Source organism: Trachypithecus francoisi, unplaced genomic scaffold (assembly GCF_009764315.1).
Source record: "Trachypithecus francoisi isolate TF-2019V2 unplaced genomic scaffold, Tfra_2.0 Lachesis_group7, whole genome shotgun sequence".
NCBI lineage: Eukaryota > Metazoa > Chordata > Mammalia > Primates > Cercopithecidae > Trachypithecus > Trachypithecus francoisi.
In genome coordinates, this window is record NW_022681472.1 from 45,670,887 (window position 1) to 45,690,906 (window position 20,020).

The 20,020-nt window shown below is 37.6% G+C and overlaps 1 protein-coding gene across 3 annotated transcripts in view; it reads right to left on the reverse strand.

Moving 5' to 3' along the window:
- NBN (nibrin) overlaps positions 1-20,020 on the reverse strand; it is a 53,248-nt gene that overhangs the window by 27,915 nt on the left and 5,313 nt on the right. For all 3 annotated transcript variants that reach the window (XM_033203383.1, XM_033203382.1, XM_033203384.1), the window contains exons 5-8: positions 18,186-18,289; positions 11,009-11,126; positions 10,189-10,382; positions 3,888-3,985 (exon numbers count right to left, since the gene is read on the reverse strand). In XM_033203383.1, coding sequence (XP_033059274.1) covers positions 3,888-3,985; positions 10,189-10,382; positions 11,009-11,126; positions 18,186-18,289 — 514 coding nt within the window. The remainder of the gene's footprint in view (positions 1-3,887; positions 3,986-10,188; positions 10,383-11,008; positions 11,127-18,185; positions 18,290-20,020) is intronic.

The following is a 20,020-nucleotide window of genomic DNA, read 5'->3' on the forward strand; positions in this document are numbered from 1 at the left end:
TGGCTGGGCATGGTGGTGCGCACCTATAGTCCCAGCTACTCAGGAGGCTGAGGCAGGAGGATTGCTTGCACCCAGGAATTCAAGGCTGCAGTGAGTTACGATCATGCCACTGTACTCCAGCCTGGGTGACAGAGCGAGACTTTATGAAATAATAATAAGCTAATGACCCAAAAATAACGGATGTTTGTTGACAGATTACTTACAATTTTCTCCTTGTTAAAAATACCATAAGGGCAGGAACTTGGTCTCATCTATTCACCTCTTTATTTCAAATGCTTGCCATAACACAGGTATGCAACAAATGTTCAATAAATATTTGTTGAATAACAAAAGAGTGCATATAAAAACAAAGGAAGGAGGAGAGAGAAGGGAGACGCATTCACTCTGTTCCCCCAAACATGGTTGTGCTATAAAATTATTTTAGTATCAGAGGACTATGACTTGGAACCCTCATAAAACTACCTATGAAAATGTGCAGGAAGTAATACTACTTACAGTGTACTTTTTAATTCACTTTCATGACTCTGTTTCTATACGAAATAATACATTAGAAAAAAGTACCAGTCTGGTAGTCAGAAAACCAAATTTTAGAATTGGCTTGGCCATGAAGTAGTTATAGACCTTAACTTTTCTCAGCCTTGATATACCTTATCTTTTAATAGAATGATTAGATGATCTCTAAGGCCCTTTCATCTATAAACACAATTTCGACAGTGGTTGACAAAATTTTGTTACTCCACACTGGAAAACATAATCTTCTGTACCAATAGCTTAGTTCAATTATGCAAAATATTTATACCTACTACAAACAAGTACCATGCTTGCTGCTGTTAGGGGATCCCAAATTAGTAAGAGCCTACAAGATATCTAGTGGCTGAAAGAGGCGTGCAAACAACTGGTTATATCCAAAGTAGGAAGAAACTCCGGCTGGAATGCAAAAGAGCTACTGAGCATAGAAACAATAGTTAAATCTGACTTGGAGGAGTTGGGAGGGAAAACAATTTAGAAGACCCTCAGGAGGTAATCATTTGTAGAATGAGTCAGATTTTGACGAGCAGTACTGAGCATTCTAGGAATGGAACGTTATGATCAAGGTGAGGAAGTGTGGGAACTATAAAAAAATATGGCACATATATTCTGTAGAGAGGCTATGTAAAAAAGCTGAGGATGGGAGGAGGAAGGCTGCAGCTAAACTACCGGGGACTCAGAAGTCTAGACAAAGGGTCTTGGAGATTTATTCTGTGGATAATAAGAGCTAGTTAAAGTTTTTCAGAAAAGAGAAGGTAATTTAATAGTGGCATAGTGAAATATTAACTGTAGAGATGAATTTGGAGTAAGGACCATTACTAGAGCAATTATTAATACAATCAGCTCTCCACAGAGAAGGATGTAGAGGGTTCAAATAGGGCACTGGCTGTGAGAAGGGGACAGTCACAGACCTCTTGAGCAGAAGCTGTACAGTGAGAATTTCAGGTCTTGGTGATAAAATGGAAAAGGAAGAATAAAAAATGACCAGAGTTTCCAGTCTGAGTGCTTCTTCTTTTTATATAAAAGAAGACTCCTCTCTAGTTCATTTCTTCCCAAGATTATTCTAATTTAGTGGTTTCTGGAGTTTGTATAGGAAACAGGAGCTTAAAAATCAAAACAAACCAACAAACTCAGATGTCTAGGATGCATTTCAGAACGTTTCTGAATCATGGAGAATGTACATTTGAATTAAAGATTGCTTCTGAAGCATAATGTCTAGTTGAGAACTGATTTTCTAAACAGAAACACAGGACAGTGACCCCAAATGTGTGCTGAGACAAGGGGAGCTACTAACTTAGACTTAATCACCGTTTTTATATGTTTGTTGTAGTTAAAGCCTAAAATTACTGATACTGGTCTTTTTTCTGTAACTGAACAGAAATCTATCAACAAAATAATATGTATAGCACCTGCTAGTTCCAAAAGTTGGGCATATTTCTAGTAGACAAGGAAGGAGTAGTTCCTCCAAGAATATGGCTCTCTTTGGCGTCCACATTTAGAAAGTTCCCTTGCCAGGAGTTTGAAGAGTTGGTCTTTAGCTTTTCACTTTATGGATGAATTCTAGGAATTTGGTGAAAATATTAATCATATCACAATTCCACCAAAATAAGTTATTTGGATATATTTAAAACTTCACAAGCACTTAGGATTGTGTGTATTTGAAGGTTACCTATGTACAGACACAAACATATCCAGTATACTCAATGGGATAGGGTAGAGATATCAGTTGAATCAACATTCTTATCCAAATAATAAAAACAGCCTGTCAAATTTTATCAGATGTCTATCCTTTTGCATCAGCTCCCAATCATCCCTACACCACCATTTCTCAAAACGTCACACATTAAAATATAAGCCATTTGCACTGCAATGTAATAATGTCACAACAGCTTTGAGATTCAGTTTGAACCAATTACTTGCTATGTGACCTCCAGCTAATTTCCTAACCTCACTGTCCGTCAGTTCCCTCATCTATGAAAAGTAGATGATGCCCTTCCCTCTATCTTACAAGGATTGTTTTGCAGATTAAAGTTTGATGATGTACGTAAAGTACTTACTCTAGTCTCTGCACACACCAGAGGCAGCAGTTATTACTACTACTCATGGTTACTAATGATCTACATATCTAATAGCTTCCTGGTCATTAGGCCCTAATGGCTAACTCCTTCCAAAATTTAGCTTAGCACATTCCTTACTTGTTTAAACCAAAGTTGCAGAGCACAAGGAGATACACGGACTGACTCCACAGTGGCCATTCAACGGACTACAGTGAATGATGCTCCCCGGAGTGTGCAACGCAGTGGTGCTGTTCTCTAACTTGTCTCTTTTTGCCCAAGTTCAATAGCTGCTGATGAAATAACTACAGAACAAATCCAGGAAGCAAATAAATATATATAGGAATACAGAATGGATGCTCTGAGAGTTAGGCAAATTAGAAAAGTTAGTAGAGAGAATAAATGTAAAAATCTCCAAGGTAAAAAAGCAAGAAGAAAATAAAGAAACCGTTTTTACAACAGCTTATTAAAAAATTTTTTTAAACTATGGAAATGTGTTTTAAATAATAAAGGGGAAATAGTGACTGTCTCTGAATACATTGACTTTCGTGATCAGCAGTGAGATTATTATAACGCACAGTCTTCATCTCAGTAAATGGCACCACCATCCACCCAGTTACTTACGCCAGGAAACTAGGAGTCATTTCCATAGGAAAGTCCCACCAGGTCTAGTTCTAAAATATATCCTGCACCTGTTCATTTTCCTGCATCTCTACTACTGTCATGCTGGTCCAAGGCACCAGGCTCTTTCACATCTAGATTTCCACAACAGCATTCTACTCATACCTCCTCTTACATTGTTGACCCTTAGAATTCTCCACTCAAACCTAAGAGCGATCTGTTCCTTCTACCTGGAATTATCCACCACCCAGATCCTCACAAAGCTGCCTTTTCTCATCATTCAGGACACGTGGCTCAATTGTCACCTCCTGAGACTTTCCTTGAATACCTATCTAAAACAGCCTACTACCATCACTATTACATACCTCACCTAGTTTTACCTGTCTTTACACTTGGCTCGATCTGAACTTATTATGTATGTTTGTTTGCTTGTTTACTAAATCCTGATCTTCAGAACATAAAGTTTACAATAACAAGGATCTCACTTTATTTACCACTTCATAACAGTGTCTGCTACATGGTAGCCATAAATATTTACAGAATGAATAAATGAAAGTATAAATGGATGAATTTTAAAATATAGTGAATATGCTCACCCCAGCAAGTATACAAGCAACGTATATTTAGCTTATCAATTTACATAATAAAGTTGCTAACGAATCAATAAAATCATGCTTTAATTACCTGTACTGGGATGGCCCTGAGGATCACAGTAATTCTTTGTAGTCATGAATATCACCGCCAATCCAATTTCTGCTTCAGGAATAGGTCTAAGACCTTGCCTATTAGAATAAAATAGTTGAAGTATAATAATACATTAAAACTAGCAACTTTTATTAAGACAATGTCAAGATAAAGCAACCTCTTTTTTTTTTCCTCCCAAATAATTTGACGGTATAGACAAAATTTTAAATGTAGAGTACTATAATAGTTTACTCGCTGGGGCACTGTTACGTTGACGAGTCCACCATCGTTCAGTAACTCCATTAACTTCACCTGTAAAAGAAGGGGCTAAAGAATATAGACCTTCCCAGTTGTACAATTCTACTATTTTTGGAATAAAAAGAAAACAGTACTACCCACATTAAACAACAGAACAGGCTTTTATAGTCAGGCATGGTGGCTCACACCTGTAATCCCAGCACTCTGGGAGGTTGAGGCAGGTGGATCACCTGAGGTCAAGAGTTTGAGACCAGCCTGGCCAACATGGTAAACCCTCGTCTCTACTAAAAATACAAAAATTAGCTGGGTGTAGTGGTGCACGCTTGTAATCCCAGCTACTTGAAAGGCTAAGGCAAGAGAATCGCCTGAACTTGTGAGGTGGAGGTTGCAGTGAGCTGAGATCATGCCACTGCACTCCAGTCTGGATGACAGCATGAGACTCCATCTCAAAAAAAATAAAAAATAAAAAATAAAAAATAACAACAGGCTTTTACAAACAAATCTATGGACACTATGATCCTAAGATGAAACTTCAAAGAGAAGAAAAAAAGAAGGGAGAGAGGAAGGACGGAGAGAAGTAGACAGAATTATACCTAAGGTATATCTATACATGTGTTACAACTTTAAGTATAGTAAATCAAATCATTTTGCCAAATTTACATGTATTAAGGTATCTTCACATTAAAGGAATCTTATGGTGAACCTATTTTTTGTTGTTCTGTAAGGTCAATGACTGATTTTTATATAAACAAAAATATACCATTTAATATCATATAAAAATTACACCTCAAGGCCGGGCGCGGTGGCTCAAGCCTGTAATCCCAGCACTTTGGGAGGCCGAGACGGGCGGATCACAAGGTCAGGAGATCGAGACCATCCTGGCTAACACGGTGAAACCCCGTCTCTACTAAAAAATACAAAAAACTAGCCGGGCGAGGTGGCGGGCGCCTGTAGTCCCAGCTACTGGGGAGGCTGAGGCAGGAGAATGGCGTGAACCAGGGGGATGGAGCTTGCAGTGAGCCAGGATCCGACCACTGCACTCTAGCCCGGGCGACAGAGCGAGACTCCGTCTCAAAAAAAAAAAAAAAAAAATTACACCTCAAATTTTAACAAAGAACAACGACGTGTCTTTTAATACTCATTGTAAAGTGTTTTTTTTTCTTTTTTTTTTTTTTGAGACACCGTCTCGCTCTTTTGCCCAGGCTGGAGTGCAGTGGCACAATCATGGCTCACTGCAACCTCTGCCTCCTAGATTCAGGCAATTCTCGTGCCCTCGGCTTCCCAAGTTGCTGGAACCACAGGTATGCACCACCACATCCAGCTAATTTTTGTATTTTTAGTAGGGATGGGGTTTCACTATGTTGGCCAGATTGGTCTCGAACTCCTGGCCTCAAGTGATCCGCCTTTCTCAGCCTCCCAAAGTGCTGGGGTTACAGGCGTGAACCACCTTGCTCGGTCAAGATATTTTAAATGGTTAGTTTGCAAGGTCTTTTTCAAATGCTTAATGGGTCTTTTTGTGTGTATTGAGCTTACTTAAATAGGATTCAGTTACATGTGCAATTAAAGTATCAGACTAAAAAAATAAAATTTTAAAAAGCTTTATAATTGAGTGATCACATATACCTACCTATAATTCAGGTAATTCAAAACTGGTATTTTATTACTCTACTAACTTTTGCAACTATAAATTATACTATGTGAATTAGTTATAAAGAATGGTTACGTAAAATAGAAACGTTTTAATATGTATTTAATAATGCTCTACAGAAATTACATCACCCTTAATGGAGAAACACTGGAAGCATTTATTTTAAAGTCAACAGTGAGATAAATGTGGACATTATCACCACTTCTAGTCAACACTGCTCTGGAGGTCCCAGTTGGTATGAAACAAAGAGACAGAAAAAAGAGGTATCAGAGAAATAAGGATTAGAAAGGAGGATGGAAACATTCCTTATAAATGATATGATTTACAGAAAAGACTATAGATAAATTATTAGGAAAAAAGAGGAATCTGGCAAGACGGCTGGATATAAGATGAATAACTGAACGTCAGCTGAATTTCTTTACAGCAGTAGTGAACTAGAAAAAGTAAACTGACAACATCATTCACTTATAATATCAGAGAATATGTACTAGCTAGGAATAAATACAGTAAGATATTCAAGATCTCTATACACAAAGTATAAATTCTATTAAGAGATTTCAAGAAAACTTAAATAAATGGAGATACCACATTCAAGGATAAAAATAATTAAAATTTATATAAATTGTTAATTCTCAAGTTTACTTGTAGATTCAGTGCGCTTCCTAATCAAAATCCAAACAAAATTTAGCAAAAGATGATTCTAAATGTAAATGAAAAAATAAAGGGCCAGGAATAGCCAGGATGCTTCCGAAGAAGAGCAAAAAAAGACTTGTTCTACCAGCTAGGAGGACTTCATGAAGCTGTACTAATTAAGACAATGTGGTATTGGTACAAAGAAAGGCAGACTGATGAACGAAAAAGAATAAAGTCAAAAACACAGAAGTGCATGTACGTAACTTTGGTATAAAACAGAATTCCAGATAAGTTAAAAACAAATGTCAAAAACAAAAGATGGTATCAAAATACTAGTAAAAAACATAGGTGATTATCTTTAAAGCACTGATTAACACAGAAAAGATTTTTACTATATAGCAGGTCCTCAAATAACAGCATTTCATTCAGTGTCATTTCATTATAACATCGGCAAGAAAAAACCTGATTCCTAACCAGGGCCGCTGTCTGTGTGGAGTTTGCACTCTCCCCCAGTGTCTCTGTGGGTTTTCTGTGTGTACTCTGCTTTACTACCACATTCCAAAGATGTGCACATTAGGTGAATTGGTGTGTCCACATTGTCCCAGTCTGAGTGACTGTGGGTGGGTGTGTCAGTGTGCTCTGCAATGGAATAGTGTCCTATCCAAGGTTGGTTCCCACCTTGCACCCTGAGCTGCTGACTAGGCTCTGGCCATCCACAACTGTTAACTGGATTCCGGATGACAGTCATTTCACACAGGAGAAAACTGGGCTAGGGGTAACCATGTAAGTTATTTTCAAAGATCTGGCTGGTATTTTAGATGACAGATTTTTTTCAGACACTTACTGTCTGAAAAATAACTAATTAAATAATTCGTGAACAAAATAAATGTGTATTATGCACAGATCAATGATAAGCATGTGTCACAGACCAAGGATTATGATTCATCCAATTCTGTGAAAGGCTGGGGAACAGGTCAGGAAAGAAGGAAAAGCAGGAGGAGATAATAAAGAGAAAATAACTAAATTAATAACAGGAAGAGTTACCAAAATTTGAGCTGAGATACCAGAAAAAGGCCTCAGCAAGAACAAAAATCCGGGTTGTATTGTTCCCCTGGACTTCTAATCTTCTCCAGAAGACATTTAATCTTTACCACAGATTTCCTATACTCACTTCTGACATCTAGAGTCACGGCAATCACCGATCACAACGTTGCCCTGTTGAAGTTCGGTCAATAGCTGGCTTTACTGGCCACTCTGCTTCATATAATTGTTCCTTCATTGGCTTGAACTAAGTCAACAGGTATTATTTTAAGTGACAGTCTTTCTCAAAGTATAATACAGCACTCCCTCCAAAAAATGTATTGTGGCGAGGTGCGGTGGCTCACACCTATAATCCCAGCACTTTGGGAGACTGAGGCAGGCATATCACTTGAGCTCAGGAGTTCGAGACCAGCCTGGGCAACGTGGCAAAACCCACTCTCATAATAAAGAAATTAGCAGCAGCGTGCTCGCGTCCCAGCTACTTGGAAGGCTGAGGCAGGAGAATTGCTTGAGCCTGAGAGACGGAGGCTGCAGTGAGTCAAGATCACACCATTGCACTCCATCCTGGGCCAAGGGAGTGAAACCCTGTCTCAACCCCCACCCCCACCAAAAACCCTAAAAACTGTATCATAACAGGAACCAAGTGTCACCTCATGATCAAGCCGCCAGCGTCTGAGCTACCTGGTACTCCATCTACTTTTTTTTTAACCTCAGGGTGTCAATATATGCTGAAAGTAAAGAGCCTGGCCTCCAGAATCCAACTGCCTGGGCTCACATCCTGGCGACCGTGCTCACTGCCTCTGCTATATGCAAACCCCCTTCTGCCTCACTTCCCTCATCTGCACAGTGAGGACCACAACAGTAAATAATATATAGGTTGAGGATTAAATGTTTATACATACATAAATTCTTAGGACAGGACCTGCTATGTAGGATAATTTTTTCATTATTATTATGTATTACTGCTGTTGCTCTGCCTGGCACATGCTTTCTCTGGCTCTTTGAAAAACTGGTCAGAGGTTAAGACATTGTCTAAAAGAGGCCTTCTCTGTTTAGAATAAGCTTCTTCCCCACTGCCAGGTTACTGCTTCCTTTATATACATGTGTAATGATTTGTTTACTTGTCTTTCTGTGTCTCTCCCTCTAGACAGTAAGCTCCAGTGATGGCAGGGACCATGACTATCTTGTTTTTCATTATATTTCCAGTGCCTAAAACACAATAGAACTACAGTAAATTTGTGTTGTAGTAGTAAGATAGTATTTTTGTTATACAGTACATCTTCTTTTTTACAGTAGTTAATACATTTCAATTAAGTAAAATATTTATAGGATAGATGACTAAAATTTTACTTTTTATTTCAGCAAGCCTATAAGAGAAAAATAGAAAATCCCCATGGTCAGAAGGATTCCTGGGACAGGAAAAATGAATCTTTTGTAGGAAGTTGGCTGTGGACTTTTCAGGCATATAAACACTTTAGGACTCACCTACTTTTTGCTACATGAAGAGCAATTTAGTCAGAAGACTGCCACGCCTGGTATTTCTATAATACGTACTGGCTTCAACAATGCTAAGACTATTAATGCAAATTAAGGTCTAAGGAAAATCCTTCAGTTAGCTCTTTTACAGTCTCCCTCCACACTACAAACATCATTTCAACCAATCTGCCTTTTTTTCTGCTTTCCCATAATAGCCTATATAAGGATAGAAATGTTTATATGTCTTTCTAATGGGTAATAACCATCAAAAGGCAACTACATTTCAACTCTAGGCAACTGCAGAAAACCTTTCACCTTTGAGTTTTAACTTTCTTAAATGCAACATAATCTGTAAAAAAAGTTAATACTTTGTTAATTTACAGAGCTAAATTCTACAAATTCTATTAAAGTAACAAAAGAGCATAAAATATTTTTGAGTAAAACTGTCATCAATAAAGATATTCTATATCTAATACACCAAGTCACAATTAATTTTCAAGTATACTACACTATAAAACCTTTTATTAATTCTTGTATCAGCCGGGTGCAGTAGCTCACGCCTGTAATCCTAGCACTTTGGGAGGCCGAGGTGGGTGGATCATCTGAGGACAGGAGTTTGAGACCAGTCTGGCCAACATGTTGAAACCCCGTCTCTACTAAAAATACAAAAATTAGCTGGGTGTGGTGGTGCACACCTGTAGTCCTGCTACTAGAGTGGCTGAGGCAGAGGATCGTTTGAACCCAGAAGGTGGAGGTTGCAGTGAGCCAAGATTGTGCCACTGCACTCCAGCCTGGGCAACTGAGTAAGATCCTGTATCAAAAAAATAAAAAATAGGCCAGGTGTGGTAGCTCATACCACTAATCTCAGCACTTTGGGAGGCCGAGGCAGGTGGATCACCTGAGGTCAGGAGTTCAAGACCAGCCTGGCCAACATAGCGAAACCCTGTCTTTACCAAAAGTACAAAAATTAGCTGTGCATGGTGGCGGGCACCTGTAATCCCAGCTACTCAGGAGACTGAGGTAGGAGAATCACTTGAACCCAGGAGGCAGAAGTTGCAGTGAGACAAGATGGCGCCGCTGTACTCCAACCTGGGTGAGAAGAGCAAGACTCCATCTCAAAATAAATAAACAATAAAAAAAAAATTCTTGTATCTACTTTTACGATGTTAGGTGAAAAGCAACAAAAAAGGTTAAACATAAAATCTCCTACTTGCAGTTTTCTACTAATAAAGAATAATTCTATACCTTTGGAGCATATCCATTATTGACTGAATCCATTTCTTCTGAGAGTCAGGAATTAAGGTCTGTGAGTTTGTTATTCCTGTATCAACAACACACGTTTCCGGAGCCAAAAAGAAATTATGTTCTTCTTCATTTTCTTCTGTTATCAACCTAGCTTCCCCACCTCCAAAGACAACTGCAGAACTCAATTTCTTATGCTAAAAATGGAAGGAAACATTTTAAAAAGTAAAATGTAATAATGTCTTGAACACATTCTTATAAGAATTTGATTTGGGAAACACAGAAGTACAATTCAAGAAGACTTGGTGCTACTTCTTGAGTAGGTAATTTCAGCTCCCACTCTGAGAAAGTCCCTAGTTCAACAGGTCTCTGCAGCCCTGGAACTGTTACACTCTCTGTGGTTCCTCATCACATTTCCTAACAGCACTGCAACTGTGGGCTTATCTGCATTTCTCCACTACAACATAAACTCTCGGAAACCCCATTCTGGCACACAGAACATATTCAACAGATTGAACTTCTTTAGTTAGCTTACTACCTAAAGAGGTTTAGCTTACTAACTAAAGAAGTTAAAACTAAGTTTCCTGTCCTCCTCACTTGTGTATTTATGAATAGGCCAGTTATCACAGATTTTAAGAAACCCTGTAATCACAGCCATGATCACTGACTGGGCAGGTCTGGTGCCTGGGCAGTTTTTTATTCTACTTCACACTTTCACACAAAATCCCAAAACGAAATACATTAACAGCTATTGATAAGAGTTAATAATGTATTCTAGTTTGTAAAGTATTCTTCAGGAAAATTTAGCTTATAACATAATTACCTGTTTGGCACTCAAAAATATAAATGTTTTCCCTTTGAAGATTTGTTTTCTTTCCTGTCGTCCTGACAGATCAACATTTTTACTTCCAATAGACGGTTCATCAAGAGGTGGGTAAAAACTGTAAAAATAATTAAAGTATATTCTAATTACATACTACTATGTTTGCTATTAAATTTGTAAATGGAGTGATTATCTGACACTCAAAAGGCACAATTTCCATAATACCATTATAGCAATTTTTTTTTCTAGGTAAGAATTTTATCTGGGACAAAATGACAAAAAGCATCTAATTGCCTTTTCTAGAAATATGGTGGCAGGTGACACAAAGAGCTAGAATTGATCATTAATACCTCAAAATAAATAATCCAAGGTAGACAATCATAACAATATGAACATTAAACACACATGACTCAAACAAGGTAACTGAATTACAAAAGGCTGAGAGAAACATCCATAAAGATCAAATTCTATTAGCATCTTGTGTTTGCTTAGGAGCCAATATCTATTAAAACGTTCATGTTTCAATTCTATTAACAATCTATTATGAGTGTTTTGTTAGAGATCTCTTTGGAGAAGTTCAGGAAATTTTTAAACTTACATTACTTACTCAGCTTAAATAAAATTTACAAAACAAGACTAAAGAATATAACAGTTTAGCTCTTTAATTTAATGCTGTAAGAACATCTTAATCATCCATGAAAATAAAGGAAAATAAGAAAATGGAGAAATATCAACAGATAATTCTTAAGCCTCTCATCAGTCTAGAGTTTCAACTTCCTGCCCAGCCACCAGACCTGCCCAGTCAGTGATCATGGCTGTGATTACAGGGTTTCTTAAAATCTGTGATAACTGGCCTATTCATAAATACACAAGTGAGGAGGACAGGAAACTTAGTTTTAACTTCTTTAGTTAGTAAGCTAAACCTCTTTAGGTAGTTCAGATCCTTTGCTACAGGTGTTCATAACTGACCAGCATTTCAACTTCTCTCTCTTCCTTTTAGTAAAAATTACTAATCAATGATGATGATGATAAGGGGACAATGTAGGGAGGGAGAAATTCACAACCTGGACAATCAGTCACAAATCAAGAGTTAACTATCTGCAGAGATCAACATCCAGCATGGCAAAAACACTGCAGTCATTAAGAGTCACCATCCAGCATTTTAGAACTAATTACCTTACATCTTTCCCCTGGACTTCTCCTTGGAAACATACATGTTTCATAAAGCAAAGCTGAGTTATGATTGAAAAGTTATATTACTTTAAAATTTTTTTGATAACTGATGCATGTATTTTAATTTCACTACAATGGATGCTATAAGTCTATTTTAAAGTAATGATTTCCGGAAGCTGCAATCTCAAATGAGTTATCTGCAGGCAAGAGCAGACTCACTTGGCAGGACAGAATGCAGGACACTGTGTTAGTTCTGGTTTTCTAAATAACCAACTTTAAAATTCTATTTATTTTACTTGTAAAATATACAGAGAACAGTGGAAACTATTTTAACTGTTAACAAAAACTAAATCTACAATAAGAGTACTGGAAAGTTAGTAGACATTCGGACACATAAAAAGGATCAATTTTAGTATCTCTTTGAATTCTTTTTATCCCTTATCTCTTAATAAATATTCCCCCATAACTTATACTTCTTTTTTAGTGTAAAAGCTAACTAACACTTTACTTATATACAAATAACTAGTTTACCAGTTAGTCCACACAATAATGTAACAACACTACGACAGATTACAGAGCCAGTTACAGACAAAAGCAGTAAGTAAATACTTAACACATATGACTGTGTGTTATAGTCATATATGACTACAACACTAGGACTGAGTAGATGTGAGATTCTTCCTGCTTTCCCAAAACACTAAAGTTGAATGATTTTTAAATTATCTACCGCTTTATATTATTCACACTATCATTCTTAATTATGCCATAGATAATAGTTTACAGTAGCCAGGGAGCAGCTAACTGTATCTTAGTTCAATGAAGTCTGAGCCAGGTTCCTAAACACACATGTATGGTAGCCTGTTAGGCCTCTCTAACAACTCTACCAGAGTTCTAACTTTATTAGTGTGATTCTTTAACAGCTGACTCCTCCACTAAGTGCCCTGAGGGCAGAAACTGTAACTTTTTTTGGCTCATCATTATATCCTCAAGTCTATCTTGCCTGCTTCACAGCAGGCGTTCAATACATATTTAGAAATAAACTGACATTACAAAATATAAATAAAAATTCAATCTAATAATTTAAAAGTGAATAAAAAGTATAAACATTCTTCAATTCCCTCAAGTATAGATTTGAGTATTAAAATTCTAGAACTTGTACAATGTAGTTTGGTTTTGTTTTGAGAACACTGATAAATTTGAGCCCCAATACTTGGTAACATCAATCTTGAACAAAAAAATACAAAACTGTATTATCTAGAAGCTAACCAAATGGTGGCCATGACTCCAACACGGGTTATTCTTAGTAATACATATATTTGATATATGATAGATACATTCATACATAGATTAATTAATACAGTGATTAAAAAACACTATGTTCTAGAACTTCAAATACCTACATAAGCCTTCTTTACCGGTATAATGATGAGAACGAGAAAGAAGAGACTAGTGATGAATGTGAAGAGATCATTAAAAAATTATTTCTGAAGCATTACATTCTAGAAGTTTTAAAGCATTTCTGACACTCCAGTAATTTAATAAACTCGTACAAAAACTGGAAAACAGGAAAGTAACCTGTCAGAAACCTAGGTTAGAAGCATAGTGACTGAATATAATGATACTACAAATATAAAGTGATCTCCAATTTCTACCATTAAAAAATTAAAATGTTTTGGGTTCATTTATACAGAAACTTCAAGAGCTACAAATAATTATGTTTTATTACACAGTAATTGGTACATATTATGAATCATACATTCTATAAAATGATGTTAATCTAGAAATGTTGCTTTTTCCCATTCACATTTTCTACTTAAATGCATTACATGATCTTCAATACATTTCATCTAACCTACAGTATATCATCTTCACTTCTGTACCAAGATTTTGCAAATACAGAATTTTTCTGACTCTATGTATAATTCTGGCTCTAGAAACTGTATCCCAAGCCACACATATTTATTTGTCCAATATCTGGACAGCTGCTTATTTCATTAGTCCTGCAGGCATACATTCATAATTTCTAGAACCATTTACTATATGGCTTTATTTATTTATTTTTTTTGGTGATCTGGAAAAGGCTAGACTAGAGTGACATCCACAATTTGCAAATGTAAGGTTCTATCTCCTGAAAAAAATTACGAATACTAGCTAAATTTCTCGCCTTTGATTTAAATTAACTACGTAAGGTGGCCTCTATAAGCTTCCTAAACTGTCAAACTTTCATTTACTGAGATTATTTCAGGCCAATGTGTCTTTTGGGTCTGAGATTGGATTACCAGCTGATAAGCCAACCTGTTCCTGTTTCATGGATGCTGGCAGAAGACAAACACTCCTGAGTCACAGCAAAGCAAGCAGCATGAGCCCCAGTATGTTTGCTGCAGGTCTCCTCTCTGACCAGGTCCCATAGGTAAGACGTAGGGGGTACATACAGTGGCGTGTGTTACAGGAGAGAGGAATACTGAACTTGGGAAACCACCAGTATTACAACAGGCCATAAGCAAGCCTACATTTTGTCACAAGAAGGAAACATTACTTCATCCCTCGAGGTTTGTCACTGCAAACATACCCTCGAGAAATGGTCTGCATAAAGGAGAGTCAAGGCCTTGCATTCTTGGCCTATTCAGCAAATTGTTTATGAATGCAAGGGACCCATGGAGGACTCCATCCCTCAAGAGTATCTCCCTAAAACAATACTTGTTGCTTGAAATAATTAATACACCATCCTACAACATGACTTTGTAAAAACTCAAATAAAAGCCAACTCCCCCTCCTTTCTAGGGGATAATCTCCTTACATTTAGACATATAAATCTCCTCTATTAGAGCACAGATTATCGAAATTAAACACTCCTTTCAAATGTATTCTTCTGAAAATGACTTCATCTACTTCAGCTACTTTGATGACAGTCAAGGAAAATGAGATACTGCAAATCATTTTATGTACATGAAGTTATAACTGTCATATCCTGTTTCTTGATAACAGTGCAAAGATGTAGACATAGCTGTACTAAATAAGACTGTACATTTTATTGGAAAAAAATTATAGTATGCCTCTTAATTTAAATCCAGGACTAGCAGTCATACTTTTTTGGAACATTAGAGGTACCTACGTAATCAACAGAGTTACCACAATTTATTTCACATCCCTTTCGTAACCCATTCCTTCTACTAGTTAATGTTTATAAACTGAATCTTTTTTCTGTTAATTGAGTACTCAGACAAATGAGCTTTCAACAAGCACATCAAAATGGATCCAGATAGGTACAGGACTCTATTAAGGCAAATAACTACATACATTTAAAAATTTTATTATCAATTGCCATCATCAAACATGGGCTAATAGAATAAATAACCTGTTCTAGTTAACACCGAATTAGGAGTTATTCAACAATCTTATGGTAGGGATGTTGCATAGTCGTCATGTACATTGATACAATCAAAAACTGAATCTAGAAACAAATTATGTGGAACTTGATCAAAAACAACCCTAGGTTAAACACAACTGACAATCTGAACAAAAAGAGGAATCAACGACTAATTCTAAAAACTCCAAGACCACAAAATATATCACTAGTAGTGAAAACTTATCAGACTCCTCCACCCTCAAGTATAACCTAGAATTAAGAATAGTTCATTATCTGTAGCCAGAGTCATTATTTACAAGACTTTATGTACTTCCTCAGGGAGACTTATCAAGAGGCTTCAGGGAAAAATGTGATTCTGTTAAAATACTATGCAAGTTTGTAGTTATGTCGGTGAAGTTTCTTGAGGAAAGACCAGTGCTTTCATCTTCTTTTTTTTTTTTTTGAGACAGAGTTTCACTCTGTTGCTCAGGCTGGAGTGCAGTGGTGGGGTCTTGGCTCGCTGCAACCTCCACTTCCTGGATTCAAGGGATTCTTATGCCTCAGTCTTCCAAGTAGCTGGGATTACAGGAACCTGCCCACCACACCAGGCTAATTTTGTATTTTTAGTAGAGACAGGGTATCTCCATGTTGGTCATGCTGGTCTCGAACTCCTGACCCCAAGAGATCCGCCTATCTTGGCCTCCCAAAGTGCTAGGATTACAGGCGTGAGCCACCAGGTCTGGCCTGCTTTCATATTTGCAGGAGTTAAGTCAGGGTGATGGGAAAAAATGTAGAGGGATGCAAACCTTGGAAGGCCAGAAGGTTTTACATTTGAAGGCAGCCAAATTCTCTTACACAATGCCTGAAAGCTTAGGTTAGATAACAAGGGATGTGAAGAAACTGATCTAGGTAAGTTACTTAGCTCAGAACCTAGCCTTTTATCATGCGTAGGGCTGCTCTCTCCAGACGGGAACCATGTTAATTATCCACAAGTGTGTAGACTCAAAGCCTTTGTCATTAAATCTATACTGAATAAACGACCACAGCACCAGCTAGTTGGGCTGTGGCTGCTAACTCTACAGCACCCTCCTCAGTGTCTGTGGGTGGCTCAGCCCCCTAGCTCGCTCTTTCACTGGATACCTGTGTTTGAGTGCATTTGTTCATCTGTCGCTGGGTCAGGGACTGTGGGTCAGACCTGGCACATATTCACGGGTCTTGGACTCAAAAAATGTTAAGAATCCTCTATTTTAAAATCTGAGTATCTTTTTCCAGAGTCCAAATACATCGCATTATCTGCCAACTGGAGTATAAAATACCAAAAAACTTCCCAGATAAAAATTATAAAAAAAGAGAAAAATTTGATTTTTGGTTACTTTTAACAGCTGTTATCAGGTATAAATAGTCCCTAAAAAACTAACATTAAGCAAAATAGCTTATAACAGCTCAAAACAGATTAAAATTAGTAGTAAAATTTCTAACTGGCATAACATTTTAATTTTTTTTTTTTTTTTTTTAAGTTCTGGGATACATGTGCAGAACGTGCAGATTTGTTACACAGGTATACATATGCCATGGTGGTTTGCTGCACCTGTCAACCTGTCATCTAGGTTTTAAGTCCCACATGCATTAGGTATTTGTCCTAATGCTCTCCCTCCCCTTGTCCCCCAACCCCTGACAGGCCCCGGTGTGTGATGTTTCCCTCCCTGTGGCCATGTGTTCTCACTGTTCAACTCCCACTTATGAGTGAGAACATATGGTGTTTGGTTTTCTGTCCCTGTGTTAGTTTGCTGAGAATGATGGTTTCCAGCTTCGTCCATGTCCCTGCAAATGACATGAACTCATTCTTTTTTATGGCTGCATAGTATTCCCTGGTGTTTATGTGCATGGGTATGGACATATACCCAGTCTATCATTGATGGGTATTTGGGTTGGTTCCAAGTCTTTGCTATCGTAAATAGTGCTGCAATAAACATATGTGTGCATTTGTCTTTATAGCAGAATGATTTTTAATACTTTGGGTACATACCCAGTAAAGGGATTGCTGGGTCAATTGGTATTTCTGGTTCTAGATCCTTAAGGAATCACCACACTGTCTTCCACAACGGTTGAACTAACTTACACTCCCACCAGCAGTGTAAAAGCGTTCTTCTTTCTCCACAGCCTCACCAGCATTTGTTGTTTCCTGACTTTTTAACTCGGCTAGGTAGGTATTAGTCTCAATTTTGAAATGAGTAACTGGAGCTCAGAAAAACTGAGCTACATTCCCAAAGCTATGGTGCTGTTAATATTCTGGACTATGTGGCTCCCAAAGAGGGCTGCTGTACCACACAATTCCAGAGCTAACTGTGGTGTGATGCCCGGACCTGAGAGATGTGCTCTTCTGACCATATCTCAGTGCCATTTATTGTCTTTCCATTTTTTTCTTTAAATATTAGCATATATTTAACTTTTGTTTCAGAGATACAGAATAACCAACAAAGAAATCTGGGAAACTCTTTCTTTACATACTAACAAAAAACCTTCCATTAATAATACTGAACTATAACAGCAACTATTACATTCTGAAACAAGCATTAAAGAGGGAATCAACCTAAATAAAAATCAATGCTATCATATATTATAAGTGACATCTTGTTATATTTAAAACACATAATATACCTTTCAATTTGTGGAGGCTGCTTCTTGGACTGAACTGCTTTCAGGAATTCAGTAAAATATTCTGGCTTTACAATTGGACGTCCACAAATGAGTGCACATATAGTCTAAAATGAAGAAAACATGTGAATATATATATTCATATGCTAGCAATTTTTTTTTTTTTTTTTTTGAGACGGAGTCTCGCTCTGTCGCCCAGGCTGGAGTGCAGTGGCCGGATCTCAGCTCACTGCAAGCTCCGCCTCCCGGGTTTACGCCATTCTCTCGCCTCAGCCTCCCGAGTAGCTGGGACTACAGGCGCCCGCCATCTCGCCCGGCTAATTTTTTGTATTTTTTTAGTAGAGACGGGGTTTCACCGTGTTAGCCAGGATGGTCTCGATCTCCTGACCTCGTGATCCGCCCGTCTCGGCCTCCCAAAGTGCTGGGATTACAGGCTTGAGCCACCGCGCCCGGCCGCTAGCAATTTTTTAAAGAAAAGTTTTAAATTATAAACTACAGAGAGGCTGTTTACATTCATAAAAAATAATGTTTTCCCTTTCATCTCTCTAAATTTATAAAGAAGCCACAATCTATAAAATAGAAGTCAGTCTTTGGTCACTGCATCATTTTAGAACATAAATCGCAATATAATCACTCAATTATGAGAAGTCACCATTTATAATACTAATTTTTAAAACTGCTTTTTTGGAAGGGGTGCAACAATATAAAACAAAAGTCAATTTTAAAATGCATTCCACTTTCAAAGACATTCAAGTGTTAAAAATTATCTTAGAATTGAGAAAATGTAACATCTGCTGCAGGGAAGACAATATTAGGAGATAAACATGAGATATTTTTAGACTAACTGTCTTTCAAAAAAATTGTAACTAGGCAGTAAAGCCTTTTTGAGAAAGTAAATAAATAAATCACTTTTGGTAAAAGCACAAAATAAGTATATATAAAGTGGAAAAAAAGAAACTTAAACTCACATGTGAATTAAACTATAAGTCTCAAATATGATACATCCAAAAAATATGACAAACATTAGAAAATACTAGAGTGGGTAATGAAAATAAGATTCAGAATAATATAAATAAGCTTTTTTATTTTTGAGACAGGGTCTCGCTCTGTTGTCCAGGCTGGAGTGCAGTGGTGCGATCCTGGTTCACTGCAGCCTCAACCTCCTGGGCTCAAGCAATCCTCCTGCTTCAGCCTCCTGAGCGGCTGGGACTACAGGCACATGCCACCATACCTAGCTAATTTAAAAAATTTTTTGTAGAGATGGAGTCTTACTATGTTGCCCAGGCTGGTCTCAAATTCCTGGGCTCAAGCAATCCTCCCACCTCGGACTCCCAAAGCACTGGGATTACAGATGCAAGCCAGAACACCCAGCCATGAATATGCTTTTAATAACACAGGGTATTTTATTGTCTACATAGGGACAAGCAGATTTAGAGTGTCTCTCAAGCATGGAACCTGAAAGATACTACCTTCCAAAGTAAAAGAAATAAACTAGCATGAACCAGTAATGTGCAAATCAACACTGTACTGAGTCATCTCTAATACACGTGACTTGGGAAATTAATTGGTCCATGCCTCAGTTTACACTTCAGAAAATAAAAGTTGAACTTAAAGGTTTTTTTTGTTGTTGTTCTTCTTGTTGTTTTTTTGTTTGTTTGTTTGTTTTTTGTTTTGTTATTGTTTTGAGACGGAGTCTCACTCTGTCGCCCGGGCTAGAGTGCAGTGGCCGGCTCTCAGCTCACTGCAAGCTCCGCCTCCCGGGTTTACGCCATTCTCCTGCCTCAGCCTCCCGAGTAGCTGGGACTACAGGCGCCCGCCACCAGGCCCGGCTAGTTTTT